Genomic DNA, 16,922 nt, shown 5'->3' on the forward strand with positions numbered 1-16,922 from the left:
CTCTTTGAGTATTGCTCAACTCATTGGATATTCATCACACAAAAGGTACTGCACGTCAATAAGCGCTAGTCACGCGATTATTCATTCGCAACTCGCGGGCTTTCTTTTGAGTTCAGATAAAACCATGCATGTCAATTCTAGTCATTCAAACAAATTTTCTAAATTAACAGTCTTAATTAAAAATATCCATGGAGCACTACACAGCCGTTGCTGTATGCAGCTGGTCGAGTTCGCCTGCGCCAAATGGTTTTGTTATATTTTAGCTCTACCGTAAATTAGCGATCACGCTGGCCGCCAGGTGGAGTTCATGGATGATTAGGCGGGTTCAGATGTGGTATGCGCCTAAATGATAGCCTCTTCGGATAAAATTTTCGCAACAACGTAATGCGTACATACATACATACATACATACATACATACATACATACATACATACATACATACATACATACATACATACATACATACATACATACATACATACATACATACATACATACATACATACATACATACATACATACATACATACATACATACATACATACATACATTCCATCCCATCTCGTCCTATCCATTCCATTCCATTCATTTCCATCCCATTCCATTCCATTCATCTCATGCATCCAACCGACCAATAAACCAACCAACGAACCGGCCAACCGACCGACTGACTTTCGTCGTTATTAATAAATTGTGTTTGGCGCATGCCCCGCCACCAACCGCTTTTACCTTTCCTTGTGTACACAAAAATTCAAATCATAAAAAAGCTCCAGAGCTGTACCTGCTTCATTGAAATATTCAGAGGACACTGATGTTTACCTGCTTTCAAATAAGCCGCCTTTCTTGCAGATGACGGCGCCTCCCGAAGAGAGGAGAGACATAATGCAAATTTACAACAGAACCACCATCGGAGAGCTGCAGAAGAATTTCACGAGTGTAGGTAAATTTTATGGGCCATTCAAAGCTGCGCATGATGTCAGATCAGTATACGTATGCAAGAACTGCTTTACGAAGGGCTTTTATTTATACCTGTTATGCTAGAGTAAGGTGCCGGTGAATTGGTATTTCATATTTCCGGAAATAATATTATTCCTAAAGAGAGAGAATGTACTATTATATTATATAACTTGCACGAGCTAGACAATCAGTGACCCATGCTGGCGGCAGCTTACTTGAGCAATAGCTGGACAATGCAACATTGTTGATCCAGTAAAAAAATTAGGCCTAAATCAAGTAGTCCACAGGCGTAAATAAGCCACAGGAAAGAGGACAACGCTCTTTCCTGTTCTGTCTTCATTTCGCCTCCTGGCTACAGTATTCACGGTCAATTTGTTTCAAGCCATAATGAACCAATTTGCCCAAAAAGAGTTTTCTTCAGTTGGCAATTTCAACCAGGGCTCTTAATTGGGTTAGTTTGTTGCTAGTTGCGGATATTGTGGCTACAGCTCAAGAAAGACGCACACAGAGGGCAGCGGGACCGGACTATAGAGCTTCCTATTCCCCTACCTTCTGTGTGCGTCTTTCTTGTTGTAAAGTCCGAATAGTAGTCCAGGTTGACGCTGGTCAGGGCTGCCTGCCACAGCTGTTGCACTAATAACTTTCTATCAATATTGCTCTGGCATTTAACGAATGTTGACAGCGCAAAGCAATTTTTTCGATTTCGAAAAGAATGATGACAACATGGCCACAAAGATTTGTCACTTTTTCCAGTTCCACCGAATAGTACATTGTAGTAGTTAGAGCACACTGATGGCACAAGCAGCATGCATCATCATGTGCCCCCTCCATAGCCAACCGTTCTCTTATATCTCTTAGACGCTGTAAAGATAAAATTCGACAGAGACGGCTAAGACTATCTACGTGTCAGAATTCCCAAGTATCGTTATGTTGCACCACAGCTTTGCTGCAATTCCTCACATATTCACTACAGCTTTTGTTATGTTCTGTTTGGTGCGCAACAGACCGGCGATACTCAGACATCGTAGCTACAAACTAAATAGAGTTTCTGAGTATGCAGGAGCTGGTTGCAAGAAGTAGTTTAAGTTCATTTCAGGTTTTATTTGTCTTTATTTCTCGCAATACTTCAGTGCTTCGAAATCTGTCATTATCAAATGCTGCGTAGACGCTGCCACCACGCTCCCCGTTGCACTCGATGATACACCATAACTTTATCAACAGTACGCCTCCAAACACAATCTAGTAAGCTATAAGTGCCAGAACGCGTTCACAAGGCCACCCTCTAACATGTTTGAACCAACTGCCTTTCGTGGCCAGTGCCGTATTTGCTACTTTCTGCTTGCACAGGGCCTCATTTATAATCTCGATTCCGATGAGTTTAATGCGAAAGCCTTTCTTGCCTCGTGCGTAGTATCAATAGAGTGTGAGCAGAAAGGGTCCCCAGAAAACGTCCTTCGCCCTGGTACCTAAGAAGACAAATATATCGTCATCGGCAATTCAAGCACTATCCCTCCAATACAACAGTTGAACGTGCAAACATCTACTCTACGCCGGGCTCCTTGTCTAGCTTAAGCATGATAGTAGCAATGACATGACCATGTATTTAGTACATAATGATAAAGATAATAGTGATGAGTGTTGCGATGACTATACAGTTAATGAAAACAGTTACTTAAAGTGGCTTTCGCTACTTCCGCTTTTAAGGATACTTAGGCGAATACCTGTAATTTTAATTTTAATCAATTACAGCTATTTCCCGGAACCAAAATCGCGGCCATTTTTATGGGCACTATTAGGTGCCCAAAGTGTCAGACGCGTTTTTGTGTATTAGGGCTTGTAAAGTTTTCGCATCACTGAATCACAGCAAAACAAAGGTAGACAAATTGTTTGTATTTATGGAGGAAATAAAACAATATGAATGAATCAATAAAAGAAAGAGTAAGGAACGGAGGCACGGCCAAACTGTCTTAAATTTGACTGAGCTGCATGCAGCAGTTAAAGCCTTAAACGCTGGTTATTTATAGCTTTAGTATTCCTTTAGCACATGGTCTCAGAAATCGTCATTGGCACCGTATACGCACGTAATGTTCACGCCATGCGCTGTGCCGCTGGCTCCCCCTTGCGCTATGTGGAGACAACAGTGATCTGTCGCCGTTATCCCTTTAGCCGCAGTAACCTTGGGAATGAGTGCTGCTGAGTAGTGTTTAACTCCAAGATGCGCCACCTGCCCGTTCGGTACTCAAAGCAGCGCTGTCAGTATTCCAGCTTTCTAGTCGCGAAAAGCGCAATGCCGCCTAGGCAGGCTTCCAACAAGAGCTGAAGCCGGAGGTCTCGGAGGCGCACGACTAACGAGACACAGGTGTGCACAGCTAGCAGTCGCCATTGCTCCTGCCGCATCGCCTAGCGTGGCGTCAAACGTCAGCAGCGCACCTCACAGTGCATGCGCTATGCTCTTTCCGCAGCGGTGAAAAGCCGCAACGCATGCACTCGCTTGTCATATGGGCAATAGCCAAAAAACGCACCGATGTTAATCTATAGAGCTTTACCATATGTAACCATGAGTAATGAAGCTTTCGCTTAAACACTAGGTTTAGTCAAGCTAAACCATCAGATATTGTTTTCAATTGAGGCGAAAAGCAAGTCGTCTTTGTGCTGTGCGATGTGAAGGAGATAGAGCAAACAACTTTATTTAACGGTTTATAAAATGTCGAGAATGTCTTGGGCCAGGGTCACCAAGGCCATCTGGTCTTTCAGCTTGCCAGATGTTAGCCAAGCCCGCCACGTTGGGAGAGGAGTGTGGGAAAGTGAGGTGACTGAAATGCAACAGGGCCGAGAAAAGACAGTGTTGCAAGTTTGCATAGTAATCAGAACAATTCAGGCATGTGGGAGAATTTCTGATATGGTATAGAAATGATCGGGCAGGAGTAAAGAGTGTATTTAGTTGTATGCGTCGCAGAATGCGTAATTGCGTGGTAGTGAGAGATTTATCAGGAAGAGGAAGTGTACGAAGAGTCTCCCTTATGTTTTCGTGCTGAATATTGTGAATATTGATCTTTTTTGTAGGGAAGAACAGGCTCTCACGCGGTTGGATAAGGCCAAGGAATCCCAGGCGTCTGGTGCTGATGTTCGCTGGCGAAGCGATGCACTACTTCATTGCCTGGGATTCCAGCCTGGCCAGGAATCCACCTCAGTGTGACAGTGTGGGGACGTGGTTCGGTAAGAGCACTGTCTAGATCATCCGGCAGTTCTTCAGGAATGCTACCCGTAAAAATGCGCGTATAGCCTGTATTGTATTAGTGTATCTGATATATCCTGAAGGGTTAGTTGTTGCTTGTGCGAGGCCTTGAATACTGGTGGCTGTTGGCAGGGTCTCGAGAGTCGTTGTAGGAGGAGGATCTATGTAAGGACGGAGGGTATGCGTCGTAAGATCACGCTAAAAAACTAAAGCGTCGAAATTTAAGGAGACCTGTATACTGCGGCTCTCAAAGCATGAGTCGCTTTTGGGACGTTAAATTCTATAAAGTGAACTAAAGAATTACCTTCACTTGGAGACAATTCTTAACTCTTCTGTGTGTTTGTTGCGTGTAACATCTCACGATTTGTTTCTTACTTCGTTTCCGACAGGTTCCACTCCTTGATTTACTGCAGAAGGAATTTACTAAGGCAAATATTACTCTAAGTGACAAAGAGACAGTAGAATTGTACGCCTTGAGTTACTACGAGAAACTAGACTATTTTCTCCGATACACTGCTAACCCGTAAGTGTTTAAAATAACTTTTATCTAGCGTATTCAAGCTCTAAACAGATTATATTCTATAAGAATATGTTCAGTGAAGGTGATAGTGGTTCAGTAACAAAAATAAACGGATGAGAATCAGCAGGCCGTGGCAATTTCTGTTGCATCTTGAGCACCAGAGCAGCAGCTTACGAGAGTGGACCGGGAGGGTACAGCTAGAAGTACAGAATGGAGTGATGACATGAAATAACTGGGGCAATGATGTACACAAAACTGTACAGTGTAGCAATATGCCCTCTCGCTATAGCCTGTTCCCTTAGCAGCTGAACACGTAAGGCAGGCGGTCGTTCACATATTTTTCTAGTGCTTCTGTCCCATAGATCTCTGCCCAATCAATCAATCAATCAATCAATCAATCAATCAATCAATCAATCAATCAATCAATCAATCAATCAATCAATCAATCAATCAATCAATCAATCAATCAATCAATCAATCAATCAATCAATCAATCAATCAATCAATCAATCAAATCAATCAATCAATCAATTAAAATTTTATTTGTTCTCTCAAGGAGAAAAGAGGGTGACGGGTAAAAGCCGCTTAGGTGCGGCTTGAAAAAGCCGGCTGCATCTATGTACAGTTCGGCAGAAGTTTTGGCATAATACATTAAACATCATACTGAGTTAAATTTGTACACTACACTTCATATACAAACACCAACGTATAACAGAACATAAACACTGCACCTGCAAACATTACTAATGTTTGAAGCTGTTAAGTTGTGATTTGAAGACAGCATGACAAGAGCTGTATATATAAAAAAACACTGCGCATGCTTTCATTATGGTCTCTGCGAAACAAAAAGTAAGCAGTATTGCGGCAGGTGTTCTCAACGGGCTGCATTCACTTAGAATAGCATAACGTATTCGGGGCTTCAAGAAGAAAACATGTATATTTATGTATTTGACAAACATTACAGTGATTACTGATTATTTAGCTGCTCTGTAAAGACTTCCTATTAAATCATTTTGTTATCAATCAGCATCTTCTTGGTTGCCGCAATATGGTACATCATAGGTATGGTTATATGCCCAGATCAAAGTCTTAATTATATAAAACGTGTGCCAGCTGCATGTAACCATGTTTATGAGAATGCGGTGAGACCTAGCCCCTTGAATCCAACTAAGAGCTTTTAAGTCTCACCTATCCCATTCTGTAGTATTTTCGCGTTTGGCAGAGTTAATAACGAGTAAGTCTGAGCAGCTTACTGCTTAATTATTGGCTTAAGAACAGAGTATCAATGTAAAAGCAATAGATCTTGAAAAATGCAGGATACGTTGTTTCCGTTAAGCTAGTGTTTACGCAAAGTAGTTTTATTGGCCCAAAACGATACTTCACGCAAATACAAAAGAAAGCTTCTTCATGACAGCGGCGCCACTTTCCGAGCTACGTTCTATATACGAAAATAACTTTGTATTTGCACTGTGCATGCACAGCGCGAAGGATTTAAGGCAGCGGCCCGTGTCATTGCAGCTTTGCTTGAAGGTCAATAAATGAGGCGAAATAAATTGTAGCTTGATGAAAACAACTTAAGGATCTCTCTTTAGAAATGACTTAAACTTTTGTTCTTAAGCAAATAAATAAAACGTTAATTTATTATCCATGACTAATAATTATGTTGGTGAAGATATTATACACAAAAAATAGGACAGGTGACTGTGAACAGCTGTTAGTTGCATTTACGGGGCTAGGGCTAGCCGTATTTTTCAACGTTTCGTTACATTAAGCTTGAACAACCTGCATATAACTGAAAATACTCCGTACTAAAGTGATCATGCTGCAATTATTTGTTGTCGATAAATGGCGCTTCGCATAGCGACTTTTCTTGCTTACAGAATCAGATGACGGAGAGGGCAAGATTTTTCAAAACGCCATAATGTTTAGGTCCTGAAAAGTGTTTCATCACGACTCGCGAGATATGGCGTTCATGCTGTCCCTCACCATCCCAGTGTTCTACCGAAATTTAAAAAAAAATTCGAGACTAGTCAGAGGTTTTCATGCCCACCAAGATTTTAAGTCACGTGGCTCTATACTTTCGCAAGATGGAACGCTTGGAACTTTCCAGTATGTCGCTTTACTGCTCCATTGCAGCGAGGAAAAAAAGCTGTTAAATCTTCTTTTCTAACCACAGTGCCTTATGTAACTTTTTTTTTTCCAGAACCACGCTGTACAATTACGCTGGCCTGAAAGTCATGCTTGGTTTCGGAACGCAAGTATCTGAAAGTTTCCGAAATGCTTCATTGGAGCTCACTAAAGTGATTGACGGAGTGGTCACGGACAAGCCAACGTGGGATAAGTGTGTTGGCACCGTGAACAACTTTATGCCCGAAGTTGTCGGCCTTCTCTACGTACAGCAGAAGTTTAGCGAACAAGCCAAGAAAGAGGTAATTACAAAGCTACAGGAAGCGCGTCTTCCATTTGTCATATGCACTAAAATAGAACAAGCTAATAATATGACATCAGAAGTTGCTAAGGTGCAAGGTTAAATGATGTCATCCCTAGAACGAGAAAATTGAGCGGAGCAATCATCCCCTTTTATAGACCTTTCACGACTCTGGAAGAAATCGATTTGACTGGGCAGTGAAGCAGGCGGAGGGGAGGGGGGGGGTGGGAGAGAGAATTCTCGGCATTTACCTGTATTAAGAGCTCAGCCTAGTCACCAATATAGCAGCGCCCTTTGGCCATTTTTGAAAAAGTCTTTATATGTCGATACATGATGAGGGTTGTGAGATAGGGGCAAGGAATCAGTGAACGTTCCTGGTAATAGCCCACGTTTATGACTTACAAATTTTGGAAGATTTTAACCCTCCTCATAAAAGTATCCTCTGGCTATCTAAGATGAAATGTAAAAACATTTACTTTTCATGTACTTCTACTGCACAACTACACCCGTCTGAAAATTAGGTATTCTTATTGCAACGAAGCAGCGAACGCTAAAGACACGTATATAAACTCACGCATACTTAGGCGACCTACCAGCCATACGCATCAGCCAACTAGTTGCCGTTAGCATGCTTTCAGCTGATGAGCAACGAGAGACCGCTGTACCCAAATGGCGAGCGTGGGCAGCTTGTCGGCTGCCAAATGAAGTGTGAGATTTTGACTGGCTTAGGCGCTGGGGCGACCCCCCCCCCCCCCCCCCCCCCCTCTTGTCGATACAGCGCCTTGCCAGATGGGATATTGTACCCACTGACCCGTGTGCCAACTGCGGTGCTCCCGAGATCTTCTCGCATGTTTTCTTCGAATGTGCAGTTGCGAGAATAAGGGGGCGGCTCGCATTAGGTATATTTAACGTCGGCATGAATCCCTGCGTCAGGCGCCGGCGCAACCTTTTTGAGCACCTTGTGTTCACTGTGGTTCTGTGTAAGTTGCGGCGTCGCAGGTGCCTTGCTGAGGCGCGCGAACTCCCGCCCGCGCAATGCACCCAGCCTTGCAGAGGCTGCGCCTCGTCATCTGGAAGTATCTCTCTCGACAGTTAGAAATGGACTGCGAAACGCGGTTTCTGCGGCGCTGGCACACGCGCTTCTATGTTGTATCGGGGAGCAGACTTGAGATGCCTGTCATCCTTTACTAGAATCCCCCCCCCCCCCTTCTATTGTTTTCCCCCTCTCTGGCGAATTATGTTTTGCGTTTATTATGATATGTACCCTATAGTGTTTTGTTTAATGCTTTGGTCTGTGAGTGTGCGTTTTTTATGTATGTATGTATGTATGTATGTATGTATGTACCCAATAAATGTTCTTTGTATCGTGTTAGTTCCTGCACACCTCCAATATAAAGACAAAAAGGAAATTCTGTGCTTCCATTGGGGCTTCCACTGGCTTGTTTCAGGTCGAAGACCTTGCTAAAAGGCTCATGGAAGTCTTCAACGAAACGCTTCAAAACGCAACATGGATGGATAACGTAACCAGGGCAGCTGCAGAAGAAAAGGTGGGACGCTCAACTTCGCTTCATTTCGTGGCATTTCAAATATACAGTTTATCTAATTTTTCTTGCCCTTTTGATGCATTACACTATTACGCACTGTGCATCCGTTTTCTGAATTTGTGATATTGCAACCTTTAATGCTCAGTAATATATACCGGCGCATCTTATAGGTGCGACGCCTGGGGCGCCTTCGAAATGTTCATTTTGTGTACCTTGAATTCTTTAGTGCGTAATAGGAAACGTTAGCTGTTTATTTTACCGAGGTTTAACAGCAAGGAATACAGGCCAAGGCCCATACACGTGCTGTACAACGTGAAACATCGTATTTTTTATTTTTCAGCTGGTGAAAATGGGAACGAAAATTGGATATCCATATTGGCTTTATAACACGACTTACCTCGAAGACCTTTACCAGTTTGTGAGTATCAGGATGTTTTACAACGTACTCTCTAAAGAATAGCGAAAAAACATTAGTATATGGGATAACTATTTCTCTACCAATCCATCATCAGCTCTTACGTCAGTGCTTGCAAGGATGTTGAAGCCTATTTGCAATTCATACTGGTATTCTGACTATGGTACGCAACTAGTACATCAGATTCCTTGCATACGCACTTTACGACATTGCAGCCAGCTGTTTCCACATCCCCCCGACACCACCTTGCTCTCACATTGATCTCAGTGTAATATGCATGAATTGCTTTCATTGTTGCCTGTTCAGCCCCAGAGCAGCTATAAATTAAAGCAGCAAGTCCAGCAAAAGTTCCGACAAAACCTAGCTAGAATAATGGTACAGTTGGGGAATTTCGGCTTCCTCGCAAAATGGCAGGAAAAACGACCTCAGCCTCAGCTGGTTGGAGCAGCTATAATTAAAAAACCGGATTTAGAAAGAAATGTATGTCTGTGCGGTATGTCGGGGTTTTAAGGATCCGACAACAAAAATTTGGACCGGCCGTTTTAAACAACGGAACTGTGGACAGTGAATAATGAAAGTAACAAGAGAAGTGCACGCGGCAGGAATGTCATAAGATACAAACTACTCAGTAACATGAGCGGTAAAGCGGATCGCCTCCTAGGAAACATCAACGAAGCCTGGGAGAGCTCGCGGTTGCAGAAGGAATGGAAGGACGTCGAGGTCTGCTTCATTCCAAAGTTCGGCAAGGCCCTCACGATAGACAACATGCGGCCCATTTACCCCACTTCCTGCGTGGGGAAGGCGATGGTTCGCAGGGTCCTTCGCCGGCTGCAGAAGCACCTCGAAGAAACGGATCAGATGCCGGAGACAATGCACGGCTTCAGGAAACATCTCAGCACCCAAGATGGGATTATGTAACTTCACGAAATGGTCGTCAAGCCTGCAACGAGGCAGCGCTGCGCGGGATACTCGTCTTAGACCTAAAGGCAGCGTTTGATAACGTACCCCACGCGAGCGTGTTGCAGAATCTGAATATGACCAGGTGTGGCCAAAGGCATTCGGCTACATCAAAGATTTTCTGTCAAACTGAGCAGCGACAACCAGGATAGGGGAGGAGAAGTCGGACCCTGTCGAGCTTGGTGATAGCGGCACCCCACAGATATTGGTCTTGTCTGGCCCTCTTGCCCCTGCATGATCTAATCAAGCAAATCGAAGGCGTAGACCACGCGTTCTACGCCGATGATATTACGGTGTCGACAGCTTGAGCCGGGTCTGATGCCTGGATGGAGGAAGCCTTGCAGAAGGCGGCAACCACCGTGCACGCGTACGCAAAGTCGTGCGGAGTGAGCTCCGCTCCTCAGAAATCAGAGATGCTTAGGATCTAACCGGGAAAATCCAAGAAAGAGCTGCCGCCGAACCTGATTGTCACTATTGGCGAAGCGACCATTAAGCCAACACAGCCGATTAGGATCCTCGGCCTAATACTTCAGACCGACGGGAAGGCACACGGAGCCGTCACAAACATCAAGACTACAACTGAACAGATACTCAGTATGATTAGAAGGGTACCTAATAGAAACTATAGGCCTCAAAGAAGAAGATTCCATGCGTCATGCGTGCGTTCTTCGTATCGCTGGGTACCTACTCCGCCCTTATCTCCAACTGACGAAGGCGAATAGGGACACCCTAACACGATGCTTCGTAAGGCAACGAAGCAAGATGCCCATATACTAGTCGACGCAGACTGCTAGACATGGGCGCCCACAACACGATGGAGGAGTTCATTGAAGCCCATTTCTATAACCAGAGAAATGGGTTTAGTCACACGGAACACGGACGAGCCATCCTACGCAAGATGCAATGGCAGATTGAGCCAGTACCCATCAAGGAAGCCCTTCCGGAAGACTGGAAAACGACCACCCTTTCCCCGGAACATGACACCGGGCAAGGACAAGGAGAGGCGCACCGCGCGGGCAAAAGCCATAGCCCGGAAGTTGGAAGAGAACCTCAGGGTCCTCTACGCGGACGCCTCGCTCCGAAAACACAGTGGCCGCGCAGCGGTGGTGGTTATGTCTATAGACAGGCTGATATTCAGCGCGTCAATAAAGACAGCAGAACCCGCAGTTGCCGAAGAAGCGGCCCTCGCACATCCGAGCGTAGACATCATGTTCACCGACTCAAATACAGCCTACAGAAGTTTCCGTAGGGGGGTAATCTCCTCCGCGGCCCGAGCCATTCTATCCAAGTGCAAGCCTCCGGGAAGAGCCATAGAGCTCGTGTGGGTCCCGGCTCACTCGCAGAAAGCAGGCAGCACCATCGCAGACTACCATGCCCAAGAAATATCAATCCAGAGCGAGCACGAGCCGGAAGAGCTACTGCATCCGGTTACCAGCTTTCGGGAGATTACCCTTATGTACTGACAAGAAAGGTGCAGACTGCCAGAACCGCACCCCAAACTCACCAGGCAACAGCAGACGATCCTGCGTCGAGCGCAGGTGGGATCGCTTGCGCATCCCGTACTGATGCATCGCATTTACCCTACGATATGCTTGCTCTGTCCTTTTTTCAAAAAATAGAAGGGCACCCTGCCGCACGTATTGCCCTTCCCGGCAATACCCCGAATCCTGAACCCCTTGAGTGATAGGAGACCTTGATATCCAGCCCACCTATCGATTCAACTATCGATACAGGGGCCAGGCGCTGCTGTGAACATATGGGTCCCGCAACTAGGGAACAACCTCGTCTGGTGCCTGCAAGCACCACCGAAGTATTCCACCTCCTCTGTTTCAACGATCTGTCATCTCATGCATGGTTTACCGTGGTGATAGGATGGGCACAGGGGGAATAAAAATCGTGATATCCTATGACCGTGCCCCGCCGTAAAGGAAGGGAGAAAGATGGGAGTGAAATTGGAACGAGATAAAAAGGGGCCGTAGTGGAGGGCTGCGGAATAATTTCGACCTTAGTGACAGTTACTGCGCCATTCCATTCCTGCGAACCAATTATTATCATTATTGTTACTACTACTATTATTATTATTATTACCCTATGACGAAACAACTCAGAAGCTATACCGAAACCGAGTTTTGGTCATGCATTGCATCAAGACATTTTATCACCCTTAGACAGGGAGGTCGCACTTGGGCGCAAAGTGCTTCTATATTAACTCCTACACTAAAAGCGCATTCACACTTGTCCGAATTATGTCACCAGACCATCGGCAGATGCGATTTATGCGTGGTCTTGGTGCTTGTCATACTTCGCCAAAGCCGACAGCCTGCCGGACGGTCAGCCGGCGATGTTTTTCGCTGTCAGTTTTCACTTCGTTCCTCCCACAGCAGCGCCGCGCTTTTGCTACAGAACTCGTAGCTGTCGCTTTCGAGATTCGCTTCGCTGTTTGTCTGGGCCTTGTTCCGTAATCGGCGTGTGCGATCACTAAATAGATTTTTCCAGACAACAGAACGTATTTGGCGATTTTCACGTGATCGCAAAAGTCTTTCGACAATACACTCATGGCACTGACTGCATGTCGTTGTTGCTGCTGTTTACATCTGTGTACAAATACATGCTGCCCGTTCAAATGGCGAAAAAGCGCAAACCTGAGATTACTTTAGTTGAATATTTTCTCTTCTAGCGTTTCTGTTGCAATTAGGAATTTACACACTATACGATAACGCCGCAAGCAGCGTCGAGTATGCGACACACTGCATGAGAGACGTATGTGTTTTGGCTGTTGACATCGCACAAGACTAAGATTTCCTACTAATTTGCTTTCTTTGATCACGTTCCTCTTCAGTCTTTTTTACTATTCGGAAACAAGTTCCGGTACTCTTAGCATGCATCAAAACGGTGTAAGTTTTGTCTCATGACTCACGGAGACAACTGCTGCCAGCTGCAGTCGCTTTTGACATTGTTCTGAGGGGAAGTTCACGCTGGCGCTTACCGCTTTCTGTACCTGCGTCCTGTGATAAAAGCAAGCGTCGATCTCAGGAAACTTGAGATAGGAGTATATTCGATAACCATTTGCAGTCGCTAAAACGTGATAATTTGCTCTCCACGATCGTAGATATCGCACACAGTAAAGCTGCGGGCTCTCTAGATGCACTCGCCTTGGAATGGTGCCGGCGTCGACACGTAGTTAAGAATATAGCAAAATGTACTTCGCTCGGTAGTTTCAAAATGTGAACATATAAAAGCCATACGTATCCTAATAATTTTCGCACAAATACGACACCTATTCAGCGTACGCTGTTCATTTTGCATTACATTTTCGCTCGCTCGCCGATTTGCCGAAGACCAATCAGGTGACCATCTACCGAAGCGTTTTGTTGGCGTCGCAGGCCTGAAAACCTGTTAAACTACGACGGAATGCGGTTACTCGTTGTGCTGGCATTGTTGTAGGCCTAGTGTGAGACACCCATGTATCAGCGACGGGATCACCCGACTAGCCCTGACCACCAAAACCGACGTCGCATAGGCGCAGCATCGCCCTAGTGTGAACGGGCCTCTAAAGACCCATGCGGAACAATTGCAAATGCGTCACATTACCAAACATCTATGTTTCTCTTACCCTACATAGCCTCTTTCCCCTCAAGGATCTCGAGTTGGCACTAATATAGTTAAAGAGCAAGTGAGCTCGAGATGATTACTTGATAACAGACTTTACCGTTTGACAAAAACAAAAACATGCTCTGAGCCTTCTAAACTCTCTGCGTGGAAAAGGGCATCTTTCCTTGGGCTTTTAAACAAGTCCTTGTAAACCTGCCACGAAATCTAGGCAAGAAATGGCGCTTCGAGACCTTCACCCAGCCTTCCTAACCTCATGCCCGAGAAAGACCGGGAAGCGTATGGCGCTCAATCCACTTGAGGCTCCCCTAACTCCATGAATTCCTTAGCGTCAACAAACTGGCTTTAGAAAAGTCGGGCCCATGTAGGATCTATTTTTCTCCTCAAGCACACAGTTGACAACGTTCTCTCTTCCCAGATTCATGGCATATTTGCCATTGACTTCCATGAGTCGTTAAATTTGTCCACGATCCAAACATCCTTTCCCCCAGCGGCTGGTGTCCAATAACATACGAAACCTCATTACACTTCGTCCCGAAGTCCCTCCGATTCTAACTGTAATCCTTTTCACCTCTTACACATGACACCGAGAGGACACTATTGTATCATCCATGATTTCTAACCTTGAAATGGTTCTCATCTATCGTATTATAGAACTATTCCTAACTTCACACATGCATTGTACACAGACGAACTTATTTGTTTTGGCCCCTCTTGATCACCCGGAATAGTGGAGCACAGTTTACGGCGATGCGTCGATGCAGCTACTGTTCACCTTGACACAATAAGCCTATCTCCAGTGGCAGGAAGTATCCGATTTGCAAGTTATTGCAAAAACTAGCTAATAACGCTAGTATAGCATTGCGACTGTTCTCCTAACGGCGGGTTGCATCCTGCTTCGCTTATTGCCCTGCCAACTCCCTGGACTTATTGCCCATGAGTCAAATAATATAGCCAATATTTCTATGAACAATGATGTTTCCAATAGGCTTTCGCATCAAGTACAATATGCACGTGTCCAGTCAAACCACTTGCGCAGCATTGCATTCGAGAAAATTATCTGTACAATTCCATACCTACCTCTAATATGTTACCAAAGGTGTCGTATTCCGGTTGCGTTTGTTACATTGTACAATATCTTACCTAATGTTTCCATAGTTAACTCCACTGAGTCCTTGTAATCTACGAGGCTACTCTGGTCTCTTGGACAGCTCATTCAGCCACAGCGAGACAACAAATGACGCCTCTTTCCGATACGAAATGAGTACAGTGGATACTACAGCAAGCAGGACCTAAAACTTTCGTACTAACTGCCATTAGAATTCACCCTTCCCAGGTAACATCCAAATCGCCCCCCTTCCAATAAATTTACAGACGATAGACAATAAGCGAGGGGGCATAATACTCGATCCATCCTGTTGATTCAAGAAGTCACATTGGGGTGATCGCTCACTCAATGGAGAGCAGCGGCAAGCTAGTGACGTACACCGTTGGGTTTTACTCTGATCTCTTCTACGGCGAACGTGGAGATCACATCAATAATTGACAGTGTTCAAGACTTGTCTCTAGTGCTTCCTAACCTTTCAGGATATATCGTATAGAGTGATTTAAGATAGGCTGTACGGAAGCGGGATGGAATCTCGGCTGCTTCGATGGAGGCAAAACACAAAGTATCCGTGTGCTCTCAGATGTCAGTGCATACAAAAGAGCTCAACGTGGTTTAAATTTTCGGAGATCTCTACTGCGGCGTGTCTTATAGCCAGAGTCGCTTTTGTGGGGTTAAGCGCCACAAACCAAACAAAACCAAACCAGGCTATACACGCCTTTTATAAGGTTCGTATTCCTTCAGAAGTACGTATTTCTTCAGAACTATTAGAAGCTCTAACGAAACTACGTCTCTACACTGTCACACTGAGATAGATCCCACGTACGCTAGTATTCGAAGCATTGAGGCAGTGCATCGCCTTCAAAAAGAACTCCACCACCTAGTTCTTCTGATTCTCTGGCCTTATCCACCCGCGTAGGAAACTACTTTCCTCTACAAAGAAGGAACAAATCTTCACTGTGGCAACTTTAGCAACTCGTCGTAAAATTCCTGTTCCGGACGCATCCCTCACTAATAGGTAACTGCTTATAACTCAATCTATACGCCTACTATTAATGCCTTCCCGATTGTTTCTATACCGTACCACACCCTATCCCGCATTCTCGAATGCTATTTAACCCAGTGGTAAGTTGAATCATAGAAGTTGCAATTCAGTCATTTTATTTTCCGCACGCTTCTTCCACGCAATTCCCCACCGAAAAAAAACTTTTGCAGTGCTGAATAGGGCCTCTCGTTTCGCAGGAAGTACAGCTGACGTAGAAAAGCAACGACACGAGCGATGTAGCTGTAAAAGAAGGCGAAATGCCACACGCTTCGGGTGCCGTAGAGTAGGGCCCGCGTGCAGCAGCCGTGCACACCAGCCGAGTTCCGAAGCACACGTGCCGAATATGCTGTTAAAGTCATTCGAGTTCTTTCTAAACGTTGGAATTTCCAGGAAAAGTAGGTCCACAGCATGAAAAGTGGCGAAGTGCGTTCCATTGAAAACAGCATGGTGTCGTCTCATAAGCGGAAAGGGCGGTCTTTGTTTTGTTCTTTTTTCTGATTTGTCAACAGATTAAGCCCATTGTCACATGTCTCTAGAGCGCACCTTATAAGAATGGCCTAATGCCTTCTACAGGGCATGTGGATGCAAATGGGGACGGAATTGCAGACATGATTTCCAATTTTCTCAGCAACACAACAACTCTTTCCTGTACAAAATCGCTGCCAGTCTGCTCCCTATGAGAAATATAACAATTTTGCCTAGTTGACTAATATCTGCCTAATATCTAATATCTGACTAATTTTGCCTAATATCTGCCATTTGCAATTAAGAGCAGCAAATGATATTTTCCTACAGGTTCCAGAGCTATGTAGAAATTGTTCTTCCGGGCAAGTGCTTTACTGGCTAGTGAGGAACAGGTGGATACAAGAAATGCGTAAGCTGCGACAACCTTATGACCAGGATAAAGAGTAAGTTATCGTTTTTCACTCTCCAACACTAACACAAACGCGCACATTAACACAGGCAAAGCGCGAAAGTAAATCGTTGTGTACTTTTTTCAAGTGGTCATAGGAACTTCTTTCATGGCAAGGTCTAGTTCACTGAAGTCACAGGATGTGGCGTTTGAATGATTATCATCCTTTTTTAAACCACATCCCCAAGTAT

The 16,922-nt window shown here is 44.8% G+C and overlaps 1 protein-coding gene and 1 pseudogene across 1 annotated transcript in view; both read left to right on the forward strand.

Annotated features, from left to right (window-relative positions):
- LOC146176781 (neprilysin-1-like) overlaps positions 1–8,024 on the forward strand; it is a 46,403-nt gene extending 38,379 nt beyond the window's left edge. Inside the window, exons 7-10 of the mRNA XM_084581387.1 lie at positions 853–939; positions 4,585–4,718; positions 6,919–7,144; positions 8,013–8,024. Coding sequence (XP_084437513.1) covers positions 853–939; positions 4,585–4,718; positions 6,919–7,144; positions 8,013–8,024 — 459 coding nt within the window. The remainder of the gene's footprint in view (positions 1–852; positions 940–4,584; positions 4,719–6,918; positions 7,145–8,012) is intronic.
- Positions 8,025–8,059: 35 nt separating this feature from the next.
- LOC146176782 (uncharacterized) lies at positions 8,060–11,832 on the forward strand (annotated as a pseudogene).
- The last annotated feature ends 5,090 nt before the right edge of the window (positions 11,833–16,922 follow it).

This window comes from Amblyomma maculatum, chromosome 10 (genome assembly GCF_055883805.1).
Source record: "Amblyomma maculatum isolate TAMU_Amacu chromosome 10, ASM5588380v1, whole genome shotgun sequence".
Lineage (NCBI taxonomy): Eukaryota > Metazoa > Arthropoda > Arachnida > Ixodida > Ixodidae > Amblyomma > Amblyomma maculatum.